We start from the raw sequence: 25,706 nt of genomic DNA, 5'->3' as shown, positions 1-25,706 counted from the left end.
GATGTGATTATTACACACTGCATTCCTATATCAAAATATCTCATGTAACTCATAAGTATATATATCTACTATATACCCACAAAAATTAAACAGAAAAATAAATTGTCAATCTATACCATAAACCAAAATCAAGTAACACATTTTTGCATTACAAATGACAGTTAATCTTCCGTATAAACAACAAATCTAACAAATTATTAAGAGAAAGATAATCTAATAGAAAAATAGGTATATGTTATGAATGACAAATCATTGAAATGGAAATTCAAATGGCCAATAAATATATGAAAGGTTCTTCAACTGTATTATGAGTTAGGAAAGTGCAAATAAATACATCGAAATGTTTCTCAAGCATGAAAATGTTTAAAAGAGGTGAGTACATAGATAAAATGTGCTCTCATGTTGCTGGTGGGAATTCGAATTGATTTTTTTTTTCTGCGATTAGTCAGGCAATTTGTAGCCCAGTTTAAGATACATAACAGCCTTGGCCAGGCACGTTGGCTCATGCCTGTAATCCCAGCACTTTGGGAGGCCGAGGCGGGCAGATCACGAGGTCAGGAGATGGAGACCATCCTGGCTAACACGGTGAAACCCCATCTCTACTAAAAATACAAAAAATTAGCCAGACGTGGTGTCAGGCGCCTGTAGTCCCAGCTACTCCTGAGGCAGGAGAATGGCGTGAACCTGGGAGGCGGAGCTTGCAGTGAGCTGAGATCGTGCCACTGCACTCCAGCCTGGGCGACAGAGGGAGACTCCGTCTCAAAAAAAAAAAAAAAAAAAAAAAGAAAGAAAGATACATATAGCCTTCAGCCTATAATCCTGCCTTTGCCAATTTATTCTGTAGATATAAAAGCATAGTGCCTAAGGATATTTATTACATTATTTGTAGGGACAAACAACCTGAGTATCCATCTGTTCAGGTTGTATGATTAAACAAATTGTGTCAAATCTATTCAGGGATATGATTAAACAAATTGTGTCAAATCTATACCATAGCTTTAAAAATATTAAAATATATGTAACTATTAAAAAGAATGAGTTAAATGTGTATTGTTTAACAAGAAGGAAAACCATGATATAGCATTAGGTTAGAGAAGCTGAATAATGAGTATGGTATGATTCCATTTCATATTGAAAAACGACAACACAAACGCCCAACTATAATTACATAGTCATATAAGCATGGAGATAGGTATAAGCATGGAAGAATACAAATTACAAATAACACCACAAATACAATACCAAATACAAATAATATTAGTTATTTTGGGACAGTTGAATGGAAGGAAAAAAGATGCTTAACTTTTTCTTTATTTTACTTTAGATTGTTTCACTTATTTTAATGGTCATATATTAGTTTGTAATTTTAAACTTATTTTTAAAAAGGAGCAAACCCCTAAACGTAGCTTTTGCATTACTTTACTTATGCCAACTGGCAGGAATTGATATTTGAATTAGGTGCTGTTTCCACCATTAAGGAGCCTGCATTCTAGCCAGAGAGATGGATTCAGTAGATACAATGGAAGATAAATAAAATAGTAAAATAATTTTGCTTTAGTTAAAAAATGAAAACATCAATGATAACCAATTAAGGCTTTTTAATTAAAATTTAAATGACTAAAAATAGCCAGTAAAGGCCCAGATCATCGTTAGGCAAAGAGCACTTTGACTCAAGCCAAAGAACTATGTATTAAACATCTTTCGCGATGTAGAAATCATATTTCAGGAAACATAAAGTCAGATTTTATCCTGGCAAGGCAGCTACATGCAGTAAATATTCCTCCTTATCCCAGACGACCCTATCCCACAACCCTTCTGTGAGGTCAGGAGTCATACAGATCCGCGTGTGCTAAATTTTGCTTTTGGGTTTGAGAGGAGGCTAGGGCTAACGTGCCTGAGAGGTGAAAGGAGGGATTTGGAGGAATATGTGGGTCAGCTAAAGCAACGAGATAATACTTCCATCTCTCGTTAGCATAACTGTTACCCAGTTGATCCCTACCTTCATCCGTAATGCCCCGACCAACTATGAACCTGATGCTTAACTTGATTACTGTCTCTAGTCCCTCCTCCCACTTTCTTTCCTCCCTTATTCTCTCCACTTTCCATTTTCCCTCTCTTCCACTTCTTATTCTCTATTACATTAAACATTAGCCTAATCTCATAATTGTGCAGTTAATAAGATTTTATAATATTATGGGGCCATATTTTTGTATTTATTTATTTATTTAAGAGATTGGGGCTCATTCTGTCTCCCAGGCTGGAGAGCAGTGGCTCAATCATAACTCACTGTAACTTCAAACTCCTGAGCTCAAGCATATGGGACCATATTCTACTATTAAAAGCTGACTTACTTTATATGCTATATGATTGCTTTTACTACCAGGAGTGCTTTGTTATGCTTAAACTTTTTATTTTGTAATAATTTAGGTATTAGAAAGGCAGTATAAAGTAATCCTTCTGAGTTTTTTGTATAGGTTGTGGGGCCAGGTTTCCTGAGGTTAAATCTTACTAGCTTTATGGTCTTGGATAACAAGTTACTTTTCTCTCTTGGCTTCAGTTTCTCAAGCATAAATGGGAATAATAATCACTGACCTAATTCATTTTGTTGGTTTGGGATTAAATGAGTTAACTCTTGTAAAGTGGGTAAAATAGTGCCTGGTGCCTATAAATACTCAATAAATGCTGTATTTGCTATTAAAGCTAATTTATAGTTAACTTAGCAAATATTGACTGAATGCTCACTAGGTGCCAGACGTCATCCTAAGTGATAGGAGTAAGTGTATTTATTGAACATCTACTGTTAGGCATGAGGGTTATAGTAGTGAATAAAACTGAGTTCCTGCCCTTCTTAGTGTTTGGAATGCTATTGATTATTATTTGAATTTGAGGCTGACTTTATAAATGTGATTGACCTTTAATTTTTTTGTTTTACTTTTAAATTTAGGATGTCTTGTATTATGAGCAGCTTAAGACCAATGTGATACAACATGACCTTTTGGTGGACAGTCTAATCTATAAAGTAAGTAAAAGTCAACTTAGTTTTTTCCTTTTCATTAATATCATTAAAAATTGAGATTCTTTAGTATGCAGAGCCTGTACTATGTATAATGATATATATTAACCTTGAAAAATAATTTTAAGTGATTAGATGTATACATATAAAGTTGGTGTTCAAAATTTGCAGTTTCCATTTTATGTTATCTTCTTTCCCTTTGAAGCTGTCTTCATGATTCTTTTTTAGTCCTACTTTTTGATGAAGATAATAAGCATTTCTTATATCTCTAAATTCAGGCTTTCTACACAAACCAAGTAAAAAGGCAACTGAAAAGCAAAACCGGATTATAATATTTTTATCTTATGATTCTTTAGGGCCTACTTGTGTATTCTCTTTATATTGAAGTCCTTTTTAATTTTTAATTTCTTTTAGTTTCTAGACATATGGCTAAGTATATCTCAAGTTTTAAGGTAGAGATACATTGAGATTTTGCCTCCAAGCATCTGATAATCAAGTTGAAAGCTGAGTTAATGCTTTCATCACTGAGCCAAACAGGGTCCGTTTTCCAGTACACAATAGAAAGCCAAGCACCAAATCACTGGGTTTTTGTAGCTAGAAAGGTTTGATCAGATTGGATCCTGCCATGGGGTGATGCCAGGGCTTGATCTGATTGAATCCTGGATACTGCCGTGTGGTGTCCACTTCTTAATTCAGACCCCACTCCTTAGTCCTATCACATAGGTTCCACCTGTGGTTGCATGCTTGGTTAATCTGGGCATGCTCAGGTTACATGACCTTCAACCTGGGGGTCCATGGCAACTAAAAAACAGCTCATAACTGTGTTACATAAAAGTTGAACCAGATTGGTCTGGTGTAGCTAATACTGTGTGTGTAATATAGGATATGAATAATTTTGAATTAATATTAGGCAACTTAAAAGTCTTAGATTTTAAATTTAGATTTGAAATATAAGGGAGAAAGGCATGTAATTACAGGTCTCGGAAATGGGGAAAAGAAGATTACATATTGAGGACCTGAAAATTTGTCTGAGTAGAACATGGCCAGGGGTAATAATAACTATTACTAACAAATGACTGCTTATTGTGCCATATAGTATTCCAAACCCTTTACATAGATTACTATTTAATGCCTACAAATACCTAAGAGTAGCAGATACCAACATTTAGGCTGTGAATTATAAATGCGTTGTTTTTCTAGGGAAAAAAACTTGCATTCTGTAAAACTACGCATTAAAAATAACAGAGCTTATGGGCAAAACAGGGTTGGGGTAGATCCACTCACAATTTTTGCAACTTTGTAATCATAGTACTAACAAAAGCAATCATTGGTAGCCTGGGAGAAGAATCAGACAGCTCAGGCAGGCTGGTCTGGTAGGAGCTATTAAAAATGTGTAAAAATAATAATACAGAAGTGCTAAAATAATGCAAATGCAAGTGGTGCTCTGGGCCACTGGAGCTACTGTTAAGGTGAGCACAAGAGAATAGCAGGGGAGAAATGTTGTGGGCTGGGAGTGTGCCTCTCTGGAGAGGGAGCCCCAGTGCCAATGTCCGTTTTTTAATGTTCTTAAAATGCAACTGTAAAGTCTCATGCCTGTGCAGCAGCAGCTGAGCTAAAGACATTTTTTTTTTTCCTGCTGATGGTTATAATTCTCCTCCCTCTGCTCCAACTCCTCTTGCTTAATAAAAATTGCATCTGAACCAATACAATTTCCATGTTATACTAACATCATTTCCTTACCAGCAGCCAGCAACATAGTGACACGTGTGTTGTAACAAAGTAGAAAGTAGTTATTTTGTTATTTTACAAATGAGGAAATTGAGATAAAGAAAGAAATTTGTTTAAATTAACATATGAAGTAGTGAAGCCAAGATTTAGACCTAGCCAGTCTGACTTCAGAACTGTATTCTTAACCACTGAGCTCTACAGTAAGTGGAAATGAGAGTTTAGAGAATACAGTCCTTTGACGGAAAGTCTTGAATCTCACAGAGGTTTTTCACTAGATTTGGATCACAGGTACTATTATTAACTTTGAGGTCAAATTATTATGCTCAGTGGATTATTTTATCAAAAATGTAAGAGATCTTTTGGGCTGTAAGACCATTAGCCTCTTTTCTAGTCAAATGAAAGGAAACTCACATGTGAAAAAGTTCAAAAAAGTAAGAAGTGCTAGGATGAGAGTTCTCTTTGTCTCCAAAATGAATTTCAGTTTGAGTCAGTAAGGAAAATCTGTTCCAAGAAGGAAGTAATTTGTGCCTGAGGAATTGAATAAAACTGTTGATGGCGTCTGTCCTTTGCACATCATGAATGTTTTTAGGAAGATATCTGTCTCTGGTTCTTTTTGACTTAGTTGGGCTCTGCCGATCACTCCAAACATTATTAAAGTCAGCCGTTAAGGGAATGATCACTTAAAAAAAAAATTCTGTTTCGTTACAGTTCCCTATAGCAAAGACTTATTTTATTTATTTATTTATTTATTTATTTATTTTATTTTATTTTATTTTATTTTATTTTTTTGAGACGGAGTCTCGCTCTGTCGCCCAGGCTGGAGTGCAGTGGCCGGATCTCAGCTCACTGCAAGCTCCGCCTCCCGGGTTCACCCCGTTCTCCTGCCTCAGCCTCCCGAGTAGCTGGGACTACAGGCGCCCACCACCTCGCCCGGCTAGTTTTTTGTATTTTTTAGTAGGGAGGGGGTTTCACCGTGTTAGCCAGGATGGTCTCAATCTCCTGACCTCGTGATCCACCCGTCTCGGCCCCCCAAAGTGCTGGGATTACAGGCTTGAGCCATTTTAAATTTAACTGAAAACAAGATGGAATTATTTTAAAGGTTAAAGGAATGAATGGAACAAGGCAATGTTACAAAATCCGTGATCAAATAGCTCAAACAGTCTACAAAATTCAACCAGGCTGTTGAGCAAAGTAGCAATCAGGGGAGGATAGAAAGTCATAGATGTTCTGAGCCAATGATGTTGTGAGTATGGAACATCATCGAACCCTACCTAGGCTAATTTATTAAATGGTTCTTTTTTTTTTTTTTTTTTAACAAACTTGCCTTATATCCATGTATTCTATAGTTTTCAACCATTTATTATAATCTGATAATTTATACTAGTGTTTTTCAACCTTTCTTCATTATCACGCTCCTGGAGAGAAAGATTAATTAACTTATCTCTAATAAGAAAAAGTAAATAACAAAAAATAAGATTTGGGTGGGTAGGGGTAAGCTCTGGTCTGCCACGTATCATTGTAGTATGTAAAATTTGTTGACCTCCAAGAACCAGTTTTCATGCCCCCAAAGGCAATAGTATCCCCCTGCTGAGAATGCATGATCTCTACTTTTGTCTAGGTTGTCTTCTGACACAGAAAGCTGGACCATTTCTTTCTCCTTAATCTGTGTAATTACGGTTTTTTCAGACTTAGCACACATTCGCTACCCCCAGAGTCATCTATGACTCTTTCCATCCTCCCCTGATTACTACTTGGCTCAACAGCCTAGTTGAATTTTGTAGACCGTTTGAACTATTTGACCATGGATTTTTGTAACATTTCTTTGTGATTTTCCCATGTTTTTACTATCTCGCCAGTGAGATTGTAGGCTTCTTGATGATAAACATTTTTTTGTTTGTCTTCTTTTTTGTTTGTTTGTTGAAGTTTTGATTTTCGTATCCTTCATCCCAGCCAATCAGTACTTGTTGAATTGATTATATATTGGGTCTAAAAGCATGGTGTAGTTTACAACTGGAGTTTTTGGATACATGTAAGGTTTGAGATGTATATTTACTTATAAATAGATGAACACTATTATAAGTAAAAGGACTTTTGGTGAATTTTTTTTAAAAAGCTTTCTGGATATCTACTCTTTATCTGATACTGTGCTAGGCATTCACCTATCCTTTCTGAAGTAGGCGGTGGTGTCCTTATTTACATATATGGAGATTAGGCTCAGAGTTACTGACCAAAGTTATACAGCTAAAAGTAGTGGAACTGATTTCAAATCTTAGTTAAATCTGTTGGAATTTCATGTTCTTTACACCAAAGCACACAAGCAGCAAGTTCCAACTCTGGACATAATACTCAGAAACAATCCTGGGGGAATGTTTTAGTTTGTTTTTCTAGACTTTTGTTCATTTGTTTGCTTGTTATTGGAGAGGGGTACCTATATACTGATGAATTATATTACAGGAAAATATAATTAATTTCTATTAATAATTTTATCATTTTTATTTTTACTCATCAAACATGTATTGGGTATTTAGGTGCTAAGCACTGTGGTGGTACTACATATACAAAAAACATTTAAGACATTTGAGCTCAAAGTGAATAAAGTCTTATAGGGAGACTCATAGAAATCATTAAGGTAGACTCAAATCAGAAAGTGAGAATAGGAATATATTTAAAGAAGGAAACTAATATGCTATCCAGGGGAAGTCAATGAACTGGCCCTTAAACTCATAATGCAGAAAATCAATGTTCCTGCTCTCTCACTAACAAGTGGTGACTTGCAAGTGAATAATCACAAAGGCATGGAAGATATTTGGTCTTTTGTGGGAATGGCAAGAATGTGGACTTTAACAGTGATATTGGAACAGTAATTTGGGGCCAGATTGTTATGATTGCTTCTGGATGTTATGCTTGCATCCACTTTTCTTTTCTAGCTTTAAGCCATCTAAATATTAGATTAAAAGGAGATAAAATTGAAATAAATATTAAAGAATTACTAATGGGACCTTAAATGAGGAATTCGAGGTGAAATAATGTGTCACATATATTAGTTCAGTAAATATAGCAATGGTAAAATCTAATCTAATCACAATAAAATAATAAATTTATTGTGGTAATGCTTCTAAATACTGATTGTATGCCTTACTACTACAGAGAGATCCATTTGGGTTCTTTTCAGTACTGTCTACTTTTAATTATAGGATGTGAAGTTGACAGCAAGCAATGATGATTATTATTTTGTATTTGAAGATTATTTATATCAGGTAAGTTTAAAAATTAAAATATATAGTGTTCTTGTTTTAGTTTCTCTAAATCATGATACTTTAGGAGATATCTCTGTTGTTGACTAAATCCTTTTGTAATCCATGGCATGCTTGTCAGATGAAATGTTCTAAGTTTGGGATAAGATTACCTTTTGTTTTTACTGTGAAATTAGATAGGAGAATAACAGTTCCCAATTGTTTCTTTTTGTCATATGTGGTACAACAAGGAGGTATTGGCAGGTAAGTTTTCTATCTTTGTTATTGGCACAGATGCTTAAATCAGATGTCAAATTCATATTTAAGCCATTCCAAGATGTTTGGAGAAAGCATTTTGCATTATATTTTTAAAATTAAATATATTGAATAAATAATGTTTCAAAATAAATTTAGAGTGTCATGATTATCCTTTGATCATTTCATTTGCTAATATTGTGGATGCTTGGATTCTTACTTTTTCACATCTACTAGGATAAAATCATTTATCATAAATAGAAATGTAATTTATATAGAATTGCCTATATGATGTTCTTTTTTAAAAGATTATACATACATATTAATAATTTGATTTTGAATGAATGTCAATACAAATGTCATAGAGGAAATACATATATTCTACACAGCAATTTCTGCTCGATTAAATGTAAGTTGGTCACCGCTGTTTGTATGAGCAGGTTTTCGTTTGATAATGGTGTTGTGGTGTATATATGTTTAAGAGAGAAGATAAAGTTAAATAAGCATCTGTCAAGAAGATTTATCATATGTTCCAAGAGCTAAAGTATAAAGACTTTATAAGATTTATTTATAAACTTAAAATTTTAAATAACCCCAGAAACAATTTTAAGAGATTCCTGTGATTTCAAATGCATAATTAAAAATTTTTTTTAAATAGTAGACTTACAATTCCATTTTAATATAAAGTTAGTTATTAATTAAAAGTTAGAGAATACAAAAATCTTCTTCTAAAAGTTTGTTTGGGTAGCTAATATGTAGCCCTGTATCTAATTCTTAGTACTCAGTAAATTTTTGAATATACAGGTATATCTCACTTTATTGTGCTTTATTGTGTTTCACAGATATTATTATTTTTACAAATTGAAGGTTTGTGGCAGCCCTGTATTGAGCAAGTCTATCAGCACCATTTTTTTCAACAGCATGAGCTTTTTTCATATTTCTGTGTCACATTTTGGTAATTCTTTACAATATTTCAAACTTTATTATTATATCTGATTTAGTAATCTGTGATTAGTGATCTTTGATGTTACTACTGTAATTGTTTTGGAATGCCACAAACTACACCCTTAAGATGGCAAACTTAATTGATAAATGTATGTGTTCTGATTGTTCTACCAACTGGCCATTACCCATTTATCTCCCTTTCCTCAAGCCTTTCTAGACCCTGAGACACAATAATATTGAAATTAGGCCAAGAATAACCCTACGGTGGCCTTGAAATGTTGAAGTAAAAGGAAGTTACATGTCTCTGACTTTAAATCAAAAGTGAGAGATGATTATGCTTAGTGAGGACGGCATGCCCAAAGCCAAGATAAGCCAAAAGCTAGGCCTCTTGCACCGAACAGCCAAGTTGTAAATGCAAAGGAAAAGTTTTTGAAGGAAATTAAAAGTGTTACTCTCGTGAACACATGAGTGGTAAGAAAGGAAAACAGCCTTGTTGCTGATATGGAGAAAATTTTAGTAGTCTGAATAGAAGATCAAACTAGTCATGACATCCCCCTAAACCAAAGCCAAATCCAGAGCAAGGCCCTAACTCTCTTCAACTTTATCAAGGCTGAGAGAGGAGAGGAAGCTGGAGAAGAATAATTGAAAGCTAGCAAAGGTTGGTTTATGTGATTTAAGGAAAAATGCCATCTCCATAATTTAAAAAGTGCAAGGTGAAGCAGCAAGTGTTGATGTAGCAGCTACAGCAAATTATCCCTGTCTAGCAAAGATCATTGATAAAGGTGGCTGCACTAAACAACAGATTTTTCAGTGTAGGTGAAACAGCTTTCCATTGGAAGAAAATGCCGTCTAGAACTTTCATAGCTAGAGAGGAGAAGTCAGTGTTTGACTTCAAAGCTTCAAAGGATATGCTGACTATGTTGTTAGGGGCTAATGCAGCTGGTACCTTTAGGTTGAAGCCAGTGCTTGTTTACCATTTCAAAAATCCTTGGGCCCTTAAGAAATATGCTTAATCTACTCTGCCTGTGCTCTATAAATGGAACAAGAAAGCCTAGATGACAGCACATCTGTTAACAGCATGGTCTACCTAATATTGTAAACATATTGTTGAAGCCTACTATTCAGAAAAAAAAATTCCTTTCAAAATATGACTGCTCATTGACAATGCACATAGTCACCCAAAAGCTCCGATCCAGATGTACAAGGAGATAAATGTTGGTTTCACGCCTGCTAACACGACATCCATTCTGCAGCCCATGGTGAGGGAGTCATTTTGACTTTCAAGTCTTATTTAAGAAATACATTTTGTGAGGCTATATAGTGTCATAGATAGTGATTCCTCTGATGGATCTGGAAAAAGTAAATTGAAAGCTTCTGGAAAGGATTCACCAATCTAAATGCCATTAAGAACATTTGGGATTCATGAGAGGAGGTCAAAATATCAACATGAAAAGGAGTTTGGAAGAAGTTGGTTGTAACCTTAATGGATAACCTTGAGGGGTTCAAGACTTCAGTGGAGGAAGTAATGGTCACTGTGGTGGAAAAAGCAAGATAATTGGAATTAGAAGTAGAGCCTCAATATGTGACTGAATTTGCTTCAATCTCATCATAAAACTTAAATGAATGAAGAGTTGCCTCTTGAGGATAAACAAATAAAGTAATTTGTTGAGATAGACTCTACTCTTGGTGAAGCTACTGGACACATTGTTGAAATGACAACAAAGTGTTTACATTATTACTTAGTAAAACAACAGCAGGGTTCAAGAGAATTGACTCCAATTTTGAAAGTTCTGCTGTGGGTAAAGTGCCAACAAACAGAGAAATATTTTGCGAAAGGAAGAGCCTATCAATTCAACAAACTTTATTGTTGTCTTATTTTAAGAAACTGCCACAGCTGCCCCAATGTTCAGCAGCCACCACCCTGGATCAGTCAGCAGCCATACACATTGAGGCAAGACCCTCTACCAACAGCAAGGTTACAGCCTGCTGAAGATTCAGATGGTCATTAGCACTTTTTTCAGCAATACATTATTTTTAAATTATGGCATGTATATTTTTGGGCATATGCTGTTGTACTTAGTAGACTATAGTGTAGTGTAAACATAGCTTTTATACATGCTGAGAAACCAGAACATTTGCGTGATTTGCTTTATTACGATACTCACTTTATTGTGGTGGTCTGGAACTGAACCTGCAATATCTCCAAGGTATGCCTATATAAATAAAATTAATTATTCACTTATACAATAATACTAGTTTGCCAGTAACCTCTGTACTTCAGAAATACAGAGTGGGAATTATCAGTTCCTAAATGGTGGTCTGAGAGAAACTCCACAGAACCATCCTCAGCAGGAAACCGTAACTAGTGAAAACTATTTTTTTTAAAGTATTTAAAGTCTCTGGTAATTATCCTAAGGTTACATGAAAAGTCAACAAACAAGAAAACATTTATTTGAGAAAAGCTACTAAATCTCGGTAAAAATAATTTGTGGCCCTTGAGTCATGAGCTGCTTTTTGCCTCCCCTCACCCCCAGATTAGCGTAACAGAAGCTTCAGTTCAGTCATGTGTGGCCAGGAAGATGGGGCTCCGTTTCCCTCCAGCTTCTAGTCAAGGGCTAAGTATCTCCATAGGAGGGGCAGATGGCCAGTATTTCTTATCTCCCTCAGCTCCATGTTGCAGATGCTAAATTCTAGAGAGTACCATCAAGAAGTTGTCAGATTCCTTCCCATAGGGCAGAGATCTGGTCCAAAAGCTCTGACTCCACTCAGCAGGCCAAAAATACTACGGCCTCAACTGCTTTCACCTCATTTTGTTTATAGAGGGGAGAGAGGTTCCACATCAGAAAGACAAGCTGAGAAGACCAGAGGCTACCACCCTCACCAGTGTTTTCTCACAAAGCAGAAGTGTAACTCCAAGAGAAGTAGGCCACTATCCCCAACCTGGCTCCAGGGCAATGACTCAGAGATTTTGGCCAGAATGGGAGACAGCCTTAGCAACAGTAACTCTGAAGCTCTCCTCAAAGAACTAACTTTATATGGAGTACGGGAAAGTTCCAACGTAGTGGGGCTCTGAACAATTAAGATTTTAATGGTAAACACTTGAGAATTAAGAGTAACAAGCTAAAAGTGTAGCAGCTGGTTTACCAGAGAAAGCCAGAGACAGAGATAGCTAGGAGGAGTCCTGATGGGATAGGACAAACCTCAAAGACTGGCCTCAAAAATGACCTCATGAAGGACCCTACGTTTAATTGAATCAGACTGTGGTACAATTTATGCATGAGGACATTGTTGAAAACAGTAGAATAATCAGCTGGCAATTAGAGGAAACTAATATCTGGCTATGATATCGAGAAAGACAGAAAGCTTAACATAGAGATCAGGGGAAGAGACCAAGAGCCCTGCTAAGTTAGCTGGGCTTGGTGGTGCGTGCCTGTAGTCCCAGATATTCAGGAGGCTGAGGCAGGAGAATCGCTTGAACCCAGGAGGTAGAGGTTGCGGTGAGCCAAGATTGCACCACTGCACTTTAGCCGGGGTGACAGAGCAAGACTGTCTCAAAAAAAAAAAAAAAAAAAGAGAAGAACGCTGCTAAAGCCAGTGTCACTGAAGGATGATTGTATGTATGCTCAAGGCTGCATACTCTGAGGTACATCAGAAGCTTCATACTTTGGGAGAAACAGACTTAAATGAAATATTTCGACCAAGTCACTAAACAAATAAGCAAATAACAATTATGAGCTCCAGCTGGTTGTAAGATGGCCTAGGTGTTGTACTTAACCAACCAAAACTTCAAAGCAGCCATTATAAATATATTCAAAGAACTAAAGGAAGCTATGCTTAAAGAAGTAAAGTAAGGCCAGATGCAGTGGCTCGCACCTGTAATCATAGCATTTTGGGAAGCTGAGGCAGGACAGTCGCTTGAGCCCAGGAGTTTGGGACCAGCCTAGGCAACATGGCAAAACCTTGTCTCTATAAAATAGAAAAAAGTTAGCTGGGTGTAGTGGCATGTGCCTGTTGTCCCTGCTACTCAGGAGGCTGAGATGCGAGGATCACTTTTGCCCAGGAGGTCAAGGCTGCAGTGAGCTGTGATTATGCCACTACACTCCAGCCTAGATGACAGGTGAGACCCGGTCTAAAAAAAGAAAAAAAAAAAAGAAAAGGTAAAGTAAGGTGTGATGACAATGTCTCCTCTAATACAGAAGGTTTTAAAGAGATAGAAATTACATTTTTAAAGTACCAAACCGAAATTCTGGAGTTGAAAAGTACAATAATTGAAATGAAAATTTTATTGGAAGGACTCAAAAGTATATTTGAAAAAGCAGAGAAGAATCAGTGAACTTGGAAGACATCAAGAGAAATTATGTCATTCAAAGAACAAAGAAAATAACAAACAGAGCCTCAGAGAAGTTTAGGACAACATGCTCACGAACAAATTTATAACAGGAGTATCAGAAGGAGAGGAGAGAGAGAAAGGAGCAGATGTATTTGAAGAAAGAATGGCTGAAAATGTCTCAAATTTGATGAAAAACATTAATCTACACATCTAAGAAACTCAACAAACTCAAAGTAGGATAACCACAGATATCCATACCCAGACATATCATAGTCAAACTGTCAAAAGCCAAAGGTGATGAAAGAATCTCAAAAGTGCTGAAATAAATATTTTTTTCTTTTATTTAGCCCATGTTTCAGTAGTTCTGTCCTCAAATATGTTTGCGGCCTTAGGCAGTTCACCAGACCTCCATGGGCCTTCATATTCTTATCATTCAGCTGAGAGTTTAGACTAAACTGTCTTTATGCAGATCTCAGAGGTACAAAAAAAGTTTATGTGATTTGCCATAAAAGAAATGATTAAATTTTTCCACAAAAGTATTGATTACAGATTGTTTATTCTTTTTAAATGTGGATTTTAAAATTCTTTTATCTCAAGAGTTATTAGTTACTGGAATGTTATCTGTCAAAAGTTTTATAATTTGTTATGCAGGAAAATTCTATTGGTTTTGTCCTATAGAAAGAATAGCTTTATTGTCTTTAATCTGTGGTTGTTTTATTACATTTCTTTACTATTACTAAAAACTAAATTGACCTTCCTATTTATCTCTCTTGCTGAATGCTGGCCACCCCACCTTTAATCCATGTTCTACAGTAAAGTCAGAGTGGTCTTTTAAAAACACCAATCAATTCATGTCACTTGTTTGATTAAAACCAAAAGACCCAAATTTTTCACAAGAGTCTACATGACCCTGCATTACCTGGCCCATTTCTCCAGATGAATTGTTCACTTCTCTGCCTGACACTCTGGCATTCTGTATTCCAACCATCCTGATCTTTAACTTCTTAAGTTCACTATACTCCTTTCTGCCTCAGGGCCATGAGACCTGCAGTTCCTTTTATAAGCAAGACTGTTATCCTCCCGTCTTCATCTAGTAAACTCCTATTTTTACTTCATTTCTCAATTTTGGACTTAACAGACAAAAACTTCAAAGCAGTCATTATAAATATATTCAGAGACCCAAAGGAAACCATGCTTAAAGAAATAATCATTTACTCAGATACACCTTCCCTGAATAACCCCTCACTCACCTGCACAAACACACATAAATCCATGGCTATCTAATATGTGCTTTTAAAGTGCCATGTAGTACTTTCCATACTTTTTGTTTATAGTACTTATCATAGTTTATTTGATTATTTTATAATTGTCTCTCCCAGGTAAATTCTTAATTGTTTTGGTCCTTATTGTTAATTCCAATGCCTAGTGTACTACAGATACTGAGTAAAAATATTCCTTAACCTCATGTACTTGTTTTCATTGATGGGGTTATCTTTTTCATTATTGAGAAGGAAGCTTTCTTCTTTTATCTAAAAGCTTAATATTAGTAATTTATAGGCTAATGGATATTTTACTGTCATTTTATGGGGCTCTAGATTTCCTTAGATTTTAGTATAGTTGTAATGAATCCTTTTTTATGAACTGACTCATAAACAGATTAGTTAATGTCACACAAAGATATAAAACAAACAAAACCACATAAACTAAATATCTACCACTTGACAAAAAGTTGACCAACTCGCTAAAAGCTTTTGGTCCTTCTTATGCCATTTTGATCCAGAACATGAAACTGTTGTGACACCAAACATATGAACACATAAATTATAATATCAGCCAAAGACCAATAATGGCATGACTCATAGTAATCTGTGACTATTCTACTTCAGTGTGTGGGTAGAGAGAGTGTACATTTGACAAGTTTGTACCATTTGGTCACCAGAGATAAGAGAATTGCCATTTTTAAGTTACAACTACAAAGCCTCTTTGGTGGTGGTAAAAAGGGGCTTGACAGGTAACAAATCTGCCTCATTTGGTAAACAGAATCAGTGAGGGTATCTGTTTTCAATGAGAGCAGTAACAAGTTCTCCAAATAATGCCAGAACTAACCCTTAAGGGAGCATTCATTTTTATCTTTTCCACATGTAAGTGACTTATATGTGAGAAAACTTCTAAGAAAACTTGTAAGTAACTGAACTAATAAGTGGATGCATATTTTGAGAAAAAGCAGAATGAGCATCAGTAAATATTTATTGATCCACCTCTGATGAAACCTGTGTTGGTGGGGACATCTGAGAGTGTTGATGAATGCCAGTGACTCCGATAGAAAAAAAATATTGATCCTTATACTATGTATAGATGATATCACCTTTGATGGGCTTACATTCTAGTTAAGGGGGCAGGACATGAACATACAAAATATTCTGAAATTGTTTTAAAGTGTTTATGTAAAGCATTAGGTGCTAAATCAGTATCACAAACAGTAAGTGCTATAAGAGTATGCTTTAACTTTTATTTTCCATTTCTATTAATATTTTAGTCCAAATTGTATTTTTTTAGATTTTACATAATTTTTTCAGTCATAGGTCTCATGACTTCTCCTGCTTTTAGTACTTTGGAAATCATTAAATAAGCCTCTGTTAAATGCTGTAGTAAGAACACTTATCACAAGGTCTATCCTCTTAATACCTTTTTAAGTGTACAGTATAGTATTATTAACTATAGGCACAGTGCTGTACAGCAGATCTTTAGAATTCAATCATCTCCCATGGCAGAAACATTATACTGATTGAATAGCAGCTCCATATTCCCCCTGCCCCCTAGGCCCAGCAGTCACCATTCAATTGCTGCTATATGTTTGACTGTTTTAGATACCTCATATAGTAGAATCATGTAGTATTTGTTCTTCTGTGACTGCCTTATTTCATTTAATATAATGTTCTCCAGGATCACGTTGCCTCATGTAACTCATTTTCTTCTTTATATTGACTGAATAATATTCCATTGTATTGTATGTACTACATTTTCTTTATCCATTCATCTGTCTAAATAAGCTTTAATATGGATCTCTATCCCCATGACATAAATAGATGGATGATTACAACATCTAAGCATCTCTCTTTGGGAATTATGTAAAAATAAATTTTCCTTATATGGATAATTACTAAGAAAACACTTTCATGGTGATGCTTTTTAGTTTTTCATTTTACAATTAGTTTGAATTATTAGAAATATATTTTAACTCCTAAAAATGTATGGAATTTTATGCATTGTAAATATTCTGTTTTCAGAAATTGAGTTCTGTTTTTTCCTCTCAGAAAAAAATTGTGTGTGTGTGTATGTGTATGTGTGTAATAAGACAGAAGAAAGCCTGTTCTTATCATTAATTACAGGCATTCCTTTAGCAAAGCTGCCTAGCAACTCTTGCTGTATAGGAAAATTGCCAGTGTATAGCAAATTTAGTGTTCCTGGCCATGTTCTTGGTCATAGCCCATTTATTGGATTTTGTGACTACACTGCAAAATTAGATGTCATGTGGCGTTGCTGTGTTTACATACAGATGAGAAAATATCCAATAATCCTTCTTTAAAGAAAATCTGGGCCTATGTTACAAGAATATGCAGGCACTTGTTCCCAAGTACCTCATGTTAATGTTACCTAAAATTTTTTTTTTTTTTTTTGAGACGGAGTCTCGCTCTGTGCCCAGGCTGGAGTGCAGTGGCGTGATCTCCACTCACTGCAAGCTCTGCCCCCCAAGTTCACGCGATTCTCCTGCCTCAGCCTCCAGTGTAGCTGGGACTACAGGCGCCCACCACTGCGCCCAGCTAATTTTTTGTATTTTTAGTAGAGACAGGGTTTCACAGTGTTAGCCAGGATGGTCTCAATCTCCTGACCTCGTAATCCGCTCGTCTCGGCTTCTCAAAGTGCTGGGATTACAGGCATGAGCCACTGCACCCGGCCTGTTACCTAAATTTTATTGGCAACAATATTATAGAAATAATGTTTTTAGTAATAAGCCTTTAGTATTCCAGTGTTAAGTTAGTTTTTATTTTGCATGAAATTCTTAAAGTACCCACTTTTAAGTGTTGTAAGTTTTAAATTATGTCAGAGTTTCAAAATGTATTCAAACAGAAGACAATTCTTATGTAATGGAAGTAAAGTGAGTAGTTTGACAATACCATTTTCAGACTCCAATACTGAATGGAATTTTCACTAACTACGTGAGTTAACATATTGTCCAAAGTATATAAAATATTCATAGGAAGGAATTCATATGTAGTAAAAGGGAAGACATGAAGATTTACTCTTTCTGTTATATGACAAATCTTCCATCATGTGCTTGGTTTATCTGGCATATACTGAGTAGTAGTACTGAGATACTGAAGTGTGACATAGTTATAGATATTTTAACGCTATTGAATGGAATTTAAAAGGTCCAGATGCATCAGATATTCTTTGTTCATGTATCTAGTTAGATTATTTAGTGTATGTTCTGATATAGGCACTGTGTTAAGTGCTAGCAAAAGAAGATATTTATTAAGCTCACAACTTAGTGAAAAATGAAGAGAAAGACAAATTCATAGTTATAATTTGATAAATCCACCAATAGAAATATATATAAATTCTATGCAAATATAGATAAAGGGAAAATAATTTCTGGGAGTGGTACAGAACTCAGTGATGGCTTCAGAATAGAAATATAATATTATAAGAAATGAATTTTATTTCAACTTTTTGAGGAACTACCATACTGTTTTCCATAGTGACTATACCATTTTATATTCCAGCAATAGTGTACAAAGGTTCTAGTTACTCCACATCATCGCCAACATGTTACTTTCTCTTTTTTTGATAGTAGCCATCCTGATGGGTATGAAATTATGTTATCTTATTATAGTTTTCATTTGCATTTCCCTAATGATTAATGATATTGAGCATCTTTTCTTGTGCTCATTAGCCATTTTATGTCTACTCAGGAAAAAAATGTCTATTCAAGTCCTTTGCCCATTTTTGGATCAACTTGTTTTTTGTTGTTGTTATTGTTGAGTCTTAAGAGATCTGTAAATATTCTGGTTATTAATTTCTTATTGAAAATGTGATTTGTAAATATTTTCTCCCATTTGTGAGTTGACTTTTTACTCTATTGATAGTGTCTTTTGATGCACAAAATTTTAAAATTTTCATGAAGTCTAGTTTGCCTATTTTTGTTGTTATCACCTGTGCCTTTGGTATCATATCCAAGAGATCACCAAATCCAATGTTGTGAAGATTTTGCACTATGTTTTCTTCTATGAGTTTTATAGTTTTAGAACTTGCATTTAGGTCTTTAATCCATTTTGACTTAATTTTTGGATATGGTGTTAGATAAAGGTCCAACTTCATTCTTTTGCATATAGATATCCAGTTTTCCTAGCATTTGTTGGAAGACTGCACTTTCTCCCATTCAATGGTAGTGGGAGAAAGGACTAGCACAAACCCTTGTTGTAAATCATTTGACCATATATTCAAGGTTTTATTTCTAGTTCTGTTCTATTCTGTTTGTCTGTACATCTGTCTTTATGCCAGTAGCACACTGTTTTGATTATTAAAACTTTCTAGTAAGTTTTTAAATCTGGAAGAAGTAGGAATCTTTCAGATATGTTCTTCTTTTTTCAAGATTGTTTTGGCTATTTGGGGTTTCTTGAGATTTCATCTACATTTCAGGATGGGTTTTTCTATTTTTGCAAAATATATCACTGGGATTTTGATAGGGATTGCATTGAGCTTGTAGATCACTTTAGGTAGTATTGCCTTAACAGTATTAAGTCTTCGAATTCATGAAGATGAAATACCTTTTCATTTATGTCTTTCTTAGTTTCTTTCAGCATTGTTTTATAGTTTTTATTATACAAGTCCTCCATGGTGAATTTAATTCCTAAGTAGTTTATTCTTTTTTTTTTTTTTTTTTTTTTTTTTTTTTTTTTGAGACGGAGTCTTGCTCTGTTGCCCAGGCTGGAGTGCAGTGGCACGATCTCAGCTCACTGCAAGCTCTGTCTCCAGGGTTCATGCCATTCTCCTGCCTCAGCCTTCCGAGTAGCTGGAACTACAGGCACCTGCCACCATGCCCAGCTAATTTTTTGTACTTTTAGTAGAGATGGGGTTTTGCTGTGTTAGCCAGGATGGTCTTGATCTCCTGACCTCGTGATCCGCCCACCTCAGCCTCCCAAAGTGCTAGGATTACAGGTGTAAGCCACTGTGCCTGGCCCAGTAGTTTATTCTTTTTAATGTTATTGTATGTGAAATTTTTAGATTGTTCATTGTTAGTGTATAGAAATGCAACTGATTTTTTTGTGTTAACTTTGTACCTTGCTACTTTATGGAATTTATTTATTAGTTCCAGCAGTCTTTTGTGGGAGTTTTAGGATTTTCTACATATAGGATCATATCACCTGTGAACAAAGATAATTGTACTTCTTCCTTTATAACTTGGATTTCTTTTATTTTTTTCTTGCCTAATTACTTTGGCTAGAATTTCCGGTATGTTGGATAAAAGTAGCAAAAGCAGGCATCCTTACCTTGTTTCTGATTTTAGATGAAAAGCTTTCAGTCATCCACCATGGAGTATGATGTTCACTATAGCATTTTCATATACAGCTTTTATTATATTGAGGTATGTTGAATATTTTTATCATGAAGGGGTTTAGAATTTTGTCAAATGCTTTTTTTTTTAACATCAATTGAGATGATCATGTGACTTTTTTCACTTCATTCTGTTAGTATAGTGTATTACAGTGATCCATTGTTATATGTTGAACCATTCCAAGAATAAATCACACTAAGTCATTGTGTATAATTCTCTTAATACTCTGCTGAATTTGGTTTGCTAGTATTTTGTCAATTATTTTCCCATTGACTTTTCTAAGGGATATTGGTCTGTGGTTTTATTTTCTTATAGTGTCTTTGGTTTTGGTATCAAGGTAATGCTGGCCTCATAGAATGAATCAATAAGTGTTTTCTACTTTTTAATTGTGTGGGAGAGTTTTTGTTTTGTTTTGTTTTGTTTTGTTTGTTTGAAAGACAGGATCTCCCTATGTTGCCCAGGCTGGAGTGCAGTGACTATTCACAGGCTTGATTGTAGTGTGTGCACTGTACCCTTGGACTCCTGGCCTCAAGCAATTCTCCTGCCTCAACTCTCTGAGTAGCTGGGACTATAGTTGCACATCACCATGCCCAGCTCAATTTTTTGAAAAGTTTGAGAAACACTGGTGTTAGTTCTTCTTTAAATGTTTGGTAGCATTCACCAGTGAAGCCATCAGGACCAAGGCTTTTCTTTGTCAGAGTTTTGATTATTGATTAATATTTTTACTACTTACAGGTCTGTTCAGATTTTCTATTTTTTTTTGTGATTTTGTCTTGGTTGATTTTGTGTTTCTAGAAATATATTCATTTTATCTAGGTTATACAATTTGTTGGTGTACAATTGGTCATTGTACTCTTATAATCCTTTTTATTTCTGTAGAGTCAGTAGTAATGTTCGCAGTTTCATTTCTTATTGTAATAATTTGAGTATTCTCTTTTCTTAGTCCATCTAGCTCAAGGTTTTTTAATTTTGTTGATCTTTTTGAAAAGCCAACTTTTGGTTTCAGTTATTATCTCTATTGTTTTCCTATTCTCTAATTTCATTTATCTCTGCTCTACTTTTTATTATTTATTTTCTTTCTTCTGGTAGCTTGCAGCCTAGTTTGCCCACTTTTCCTGTTCCTGAAGTTGCAAAGTTAGCTGTTGATTTGAAACCTTTCTTGTTTTTTAATCTAAGCCTCTGTAGCTATAAATTTTCCACTTAACATCACTCTCACTGAGTCCCGTAAGTTTTGATATGTCATGGTTTTGTCATTTGTCTCTAAGTATTTCTAATTTCTCTTATAATTTCTTCTTTAATCCATTGGCTGTTTAAGACTGTGTTGTTTAGTTTCCATAAATTTGTGAATTTTCCAGTTTTCCTTCTGTTACTGATTTCTACCTCTATCTCTGTGGTCAGAGAAGCTACTTTGCATCATCTCTATTTTAAAAAAATCTATTCAAACTTAATTTGTGACCTAATATATGATCTATCTATCTGGAAAATGTCCCATGTGCATTTACGTAGAATGTGTATGCTGTAGTTCTTGGGTAAAGTGTTTAGTATATTGTTAGATCTAGTTGGTTTATCATGTAAATCCTTTGTTTCCTTATTTCCTGTCTAGTGGTTCTATCCATCATTGAGAGTAGAGTATTGAGGTCCACTGTTATTCTAGAATTGTCTATATCTCCCTTCATTTTTTGTCAGTTTTTGCTTCATACGTTTTCAAGTCTGTTATAGGTACATAAATATTTATAGCTGTTATATCTTCTTGCTGTATTGAAACTTTTATTAATATATAATGACTTTTTGTCTCCCATAACCTTTTTTATTTAAAATCTATTTTGTGTGGTATAAGTATAGTTACCTTGCTCTCTTTTGGTTACTATTTGCATGGAGTATCTTTTTCCATCCTTTAATTTTTAATATATTTATGTCTTTAGATCCAAAATGAATCTCTTACAGATCACGTGTAGTTTTTATATTTTTAATTTATTCTGCCAACCTGTCTTTTGATTGGAGAATTTAATACATTTACATTTAAAGTAATTACTGATGAGATATTTCTCTCATTTTTCTATTTGTTTTCTATATGTCTTATAGCTTTTATGCCTCTCATTTTCTGTATTACTGTCTTCTTTTGGATTTAGTTGGGTGTGTGTGTGTGTGTGTGTGTGTGTGTGTGTGTGTGTGTGTAGTGAAATGTTTACATTTCTTTCTCATTTTCTCTTCTGTTTTGTGTATACTCCATAGCTATTTTCTTTGTGGTTCCCATGGAGATTATATTTAACAACCTAAAATTATAACACTCTAGTTTAAATTAGTACCAATTTAACTTCAATAACATACAAATTTTGTATTAATTTACAGCTCTATCCTCGCACCTTTCGGTTGATGACATCACAATGTTACATCTGTGTACAGTGCATACACAAACCCTGAAATCAGCAATTCTTTTAAATGCACTGATTTATTAAATTATGTAGAAAACAAAATGTGGAGTTGCAATCCAAAGTTACAATAATACTGATTTTTAAACAGTGACTTTTCAAATGTATGAGTTTCTTAAATCATACAGAAAACAAAAAGTGGAGTTAAAAACTTTTGTTACAGTAGTATTATCTTTATAATTGCCCATGTGTTTTTTTTTTAAAGATCTTTATTTCTTCACTCAGATTCTAGTTACTTCTTGTATCCTTTCATTTTACTCTGCAGGACTCCTGTGAACATTTCTTGAAGGTCAGGTCTCAGCTTTCATTTATGTGAGAGAGTCTGAATATCTCTCTCACTTTTGAAGGACAGTTTGCTGGATATGGGATTCTTGATTAATGGCGTTTTTCTTTTACCACACTGAATATGTCAGCCCATTGTGTGTGGTCCTCAAGTTTCTGATGAGAAATCTTCTAATAATTGTATAGAGGATCCCTTATATTTAATGAGTTACTACTCTCTTGCAGCTTTCAAAGTTCTCTCTTTGCCTTTGACTTTCAACAGTTTGATTATAATGTGTCGCTTCTTGGATGTTTATATTCATGTCTTTCATCAAATTTGGGAAATTTTCAGCCATTATTTGTTCAAATATTCTCTCTACCCCTTCCTCAATTTCTCTTATCTTTCTGAGACTCCTACCATGCATATCGGTTGGCTTGGTGGTGTCCCATAAGTTCCTATGGCTCTGTTAACTTCAATTTTTTTTTTCTTTCTATTTCACAGACTCAATTATTTTCATTTCCCTGTCTTCAAGTTTGCTGATTCTTTCTTCTACCTGCTCAAATCTGTCTTTGAATCCCTCTACTGAGTTTTTATTTTACTATTATACCTTCCAGCTCCATAATGTCCTTTTGGTTTCTTTTTTGGTTTGCTATTTCTTTATTGATGTTTCCATTTTGCTGATATATTTTTTCTTTTTTTTTTTTTTTTTTTTTTTTTTTTGAGACGGAGTCTCGCTCTGTCTCCCAGGCTGGAGTGCAGTGGCGCGATCTCGGCTCACTGCAAGCTCCGCCTCCCGGGTTCACGCCATTCTCCTGCCTCAGCCTCCCGATTAGCTGGGACTACAGGCGCCCACAACCGCGCCCGGCTAATTTTTTGTATTTTTAGTAGAGACGGGGTTTCACCGTGGTCTCGATCTCCTGACCTTGTGATCCGCCCGCCTCGGCCTCCCAAAGTGCTGGGATTACAGGCGTGAGCCACCGCGCCCGGCGCTGATATATTTTTTCTTTATTTTCTCCACATTTATTTAGTTTTTTGAGAATCTATGGACAGTTGTTTTAAAGTCTTTCTGTAGTAGATCTGCTATCAGGTCTTTTTCAAGGACAGTTGTCAATTTTTTTTTTTTTTTTTTTTGGCCCTTTAAATGGGCCGTACGTTTCAAGTTCTTTGTATTATTTGTGATTTTGTTGTTGTTGTTAAAAATGGGACATATAAATCTAATAATGTGGAATATCTGGAAATCAGATTCTTTTTCTTCCCTGGGTTTTTGTTGTTGTTTTTATTGTTTTAGTTTTAGTTTTTTTGAATATTGTTTGTTTTCCTTCTGCCCAGGATCAGCCTGAGGTATAAATCTAACATCATCTTGGGTCTTTCCTTAGCCTTCACTTTTCCTTGAGCATATGTGGTCACTTTCTGATTTCCCCTATATACACAGTTGTTTTTGAATAACCTAGTCTTTAACATCTGGCTCCCAAAGGGAATAAAAGAGAAAATAAAGAGGAGGGAGAGCATTGTTCCTTTTAATCTTCTGAAAATTACTTCAACCAGAGGTGAAGGGGCTTGCAACAATCAAGGGAGGTTCAAAAACAGTGTTTCCTTCTTTTGGTCTTCACCCTCACTTCTTTGTTTACACCTCTCTGTTCAGAAGAAGCAATCAGAGTACAGATACCAAATATTTGGAGGATGGCGTGCTTTTCTCCCTTTCTGGGTCCTTCAAGCTGCTTGTAAGCTGCTCCTGGGACTCATGCATTCCTGCCTGTCAAGGGGATTGGGGTGGGGGATGCATATATGTGGCTATGCTAGAAGCTGACATTGATCAAAATTAACTGCAATTTACCATCCAAGCTTTATCCTAAAAGTTGCAAGACTTCAGTAGACTCCAGAGTTCTAAAATAATTACATCAGACAGTTGCTGCCAGTGCAATTTTTGTCTAGGTGGGGAGACAGATTCTTGGTGCTTCCTACTGCACCATCTTCCTGGAATCCACTTTATAGATGATTCTTACAACAACCCTGGGAGGTAGTTTTATTCCCCTTTTACAGATGAAGAAGCAGAGGCTTAGATCCCAAGCCCATCCAGCTATCAGGACTCCAAGCCAGGGGTGTCCATTTTCAAAGCTAGTAAGCCACATTGCCCTTTATTTTTTGAAAATTTGTATCAGGGCAGTGTTTTAAAAAGTGATTCTTGAAAATCTATCATTTGAAAATTTCTAAATTTGATTGGATAAAAATGTAAGAGCATCACAAATGAAAAAGTTGTATAATAGTTTTACATTAAAGTGATTGTCCAATTCATATGTCATTTCTTATGTGCTTTTTATTATAAAAATAATTTATTTCTCAGAAACATTTACCATAAATATATTTTCCAGAAATAAAACAAAGCTTTAGGACAAAGTAAATCTTTTGTGGCTATCTGTAGACATTTTAGGTATAACTTTGCCATATTAGCATAGTTCAGACTTACACATTCAGTTTCTTATAACTCTTCTAAATGAAGTAAATTACTATCGTGTAGCTTCATCCTCATAAAGTTTTAATTTTTACTTAATTAGTAATTAATCCAGGTTAGATTTTGTAGTTAATTTGATTGAAATTGTCATCTTCATATAATCATACCATTTTCTAGCAGATTTATAACTGAACGGTCATTTCCATACAGATACAAAAATTAGAATCTCAGAAGTTAAAGCAACTCAGATTAGAATAAGAGTTGACAGCTCTTTGCTTGTATCCCAGGGTTGCACACCAGTACGTACTGTCTAACATACCACTTCTGGCATTATCACCTTACAGTTGCCAATATTTTCTTTAGAACAGTCTCAGATATCTTGTCTTCTCTAGGGCAGCAGGGACTCTAGGGAGATATATTTAATCATAGAGCTTCTTCTAAAATTA

At 35.1% G+C, this 25,706-nt stretch overlaps 1 protein-coding gene and 1 non-coding gene across 4 annotated transcripts in view; both read left to right on the top strand.

Annotated features, from left to right (window-relative positions):
• Window positions 1-25,706, top strand: part of LOC105487814 (TBC1 domain family member 19) — a 160,398-nt gene that overhangs the window by 86,309 nt on the left and 48,383 nt on the right. For all 3 annotated transcript variants that reach the window (XR_011621410.1, XM_071093768.1, XM_011751428.2), the window contains exons 12-13: window positions 2,945-3,019; window positions 7,936-7,998. Coding sequence is in view for 2 of the 3 variants with exons in the window: in XM_071093768.1 (XP_070949869.1) it covers window positions 2,945-3,019; window positions 7,936-7,998 (138 nt within the window). In the remaining variant the exon portion in view is untranslated. The remainder of the gene's footprint in view (window positions 1-2,944; window positions 3,020-7,935; window positions 7,999-25,706) is intronic.
• On the top strand, window positions 15,754-15,833 carry LOC112427751 (small nucleolar RNA SNORD74). The gene has a single exon (XR_003019481.2). It is a non-coding gene; the product is annotated as a small nucleolar RNA SNORD74 (small nucleolar RNA).

Source organism: Macaca nemestrina, chromosome 3 (assembly GCF_043159975.1).
Source record: "Macaca nemestrina isolate mMacNem1 chromosome 3, mMacNem.hap1, whole genome shotgun sequence".
Lineage (NCBI taxonomy): Eukaryota > Metazoa > Chordata > Mammalia > Primates > Cercopithecidae > Macaca > Macaca nemestrina.
This window is presented reverse-complemented; position numbering and strand designations above follow the sequence as displayed.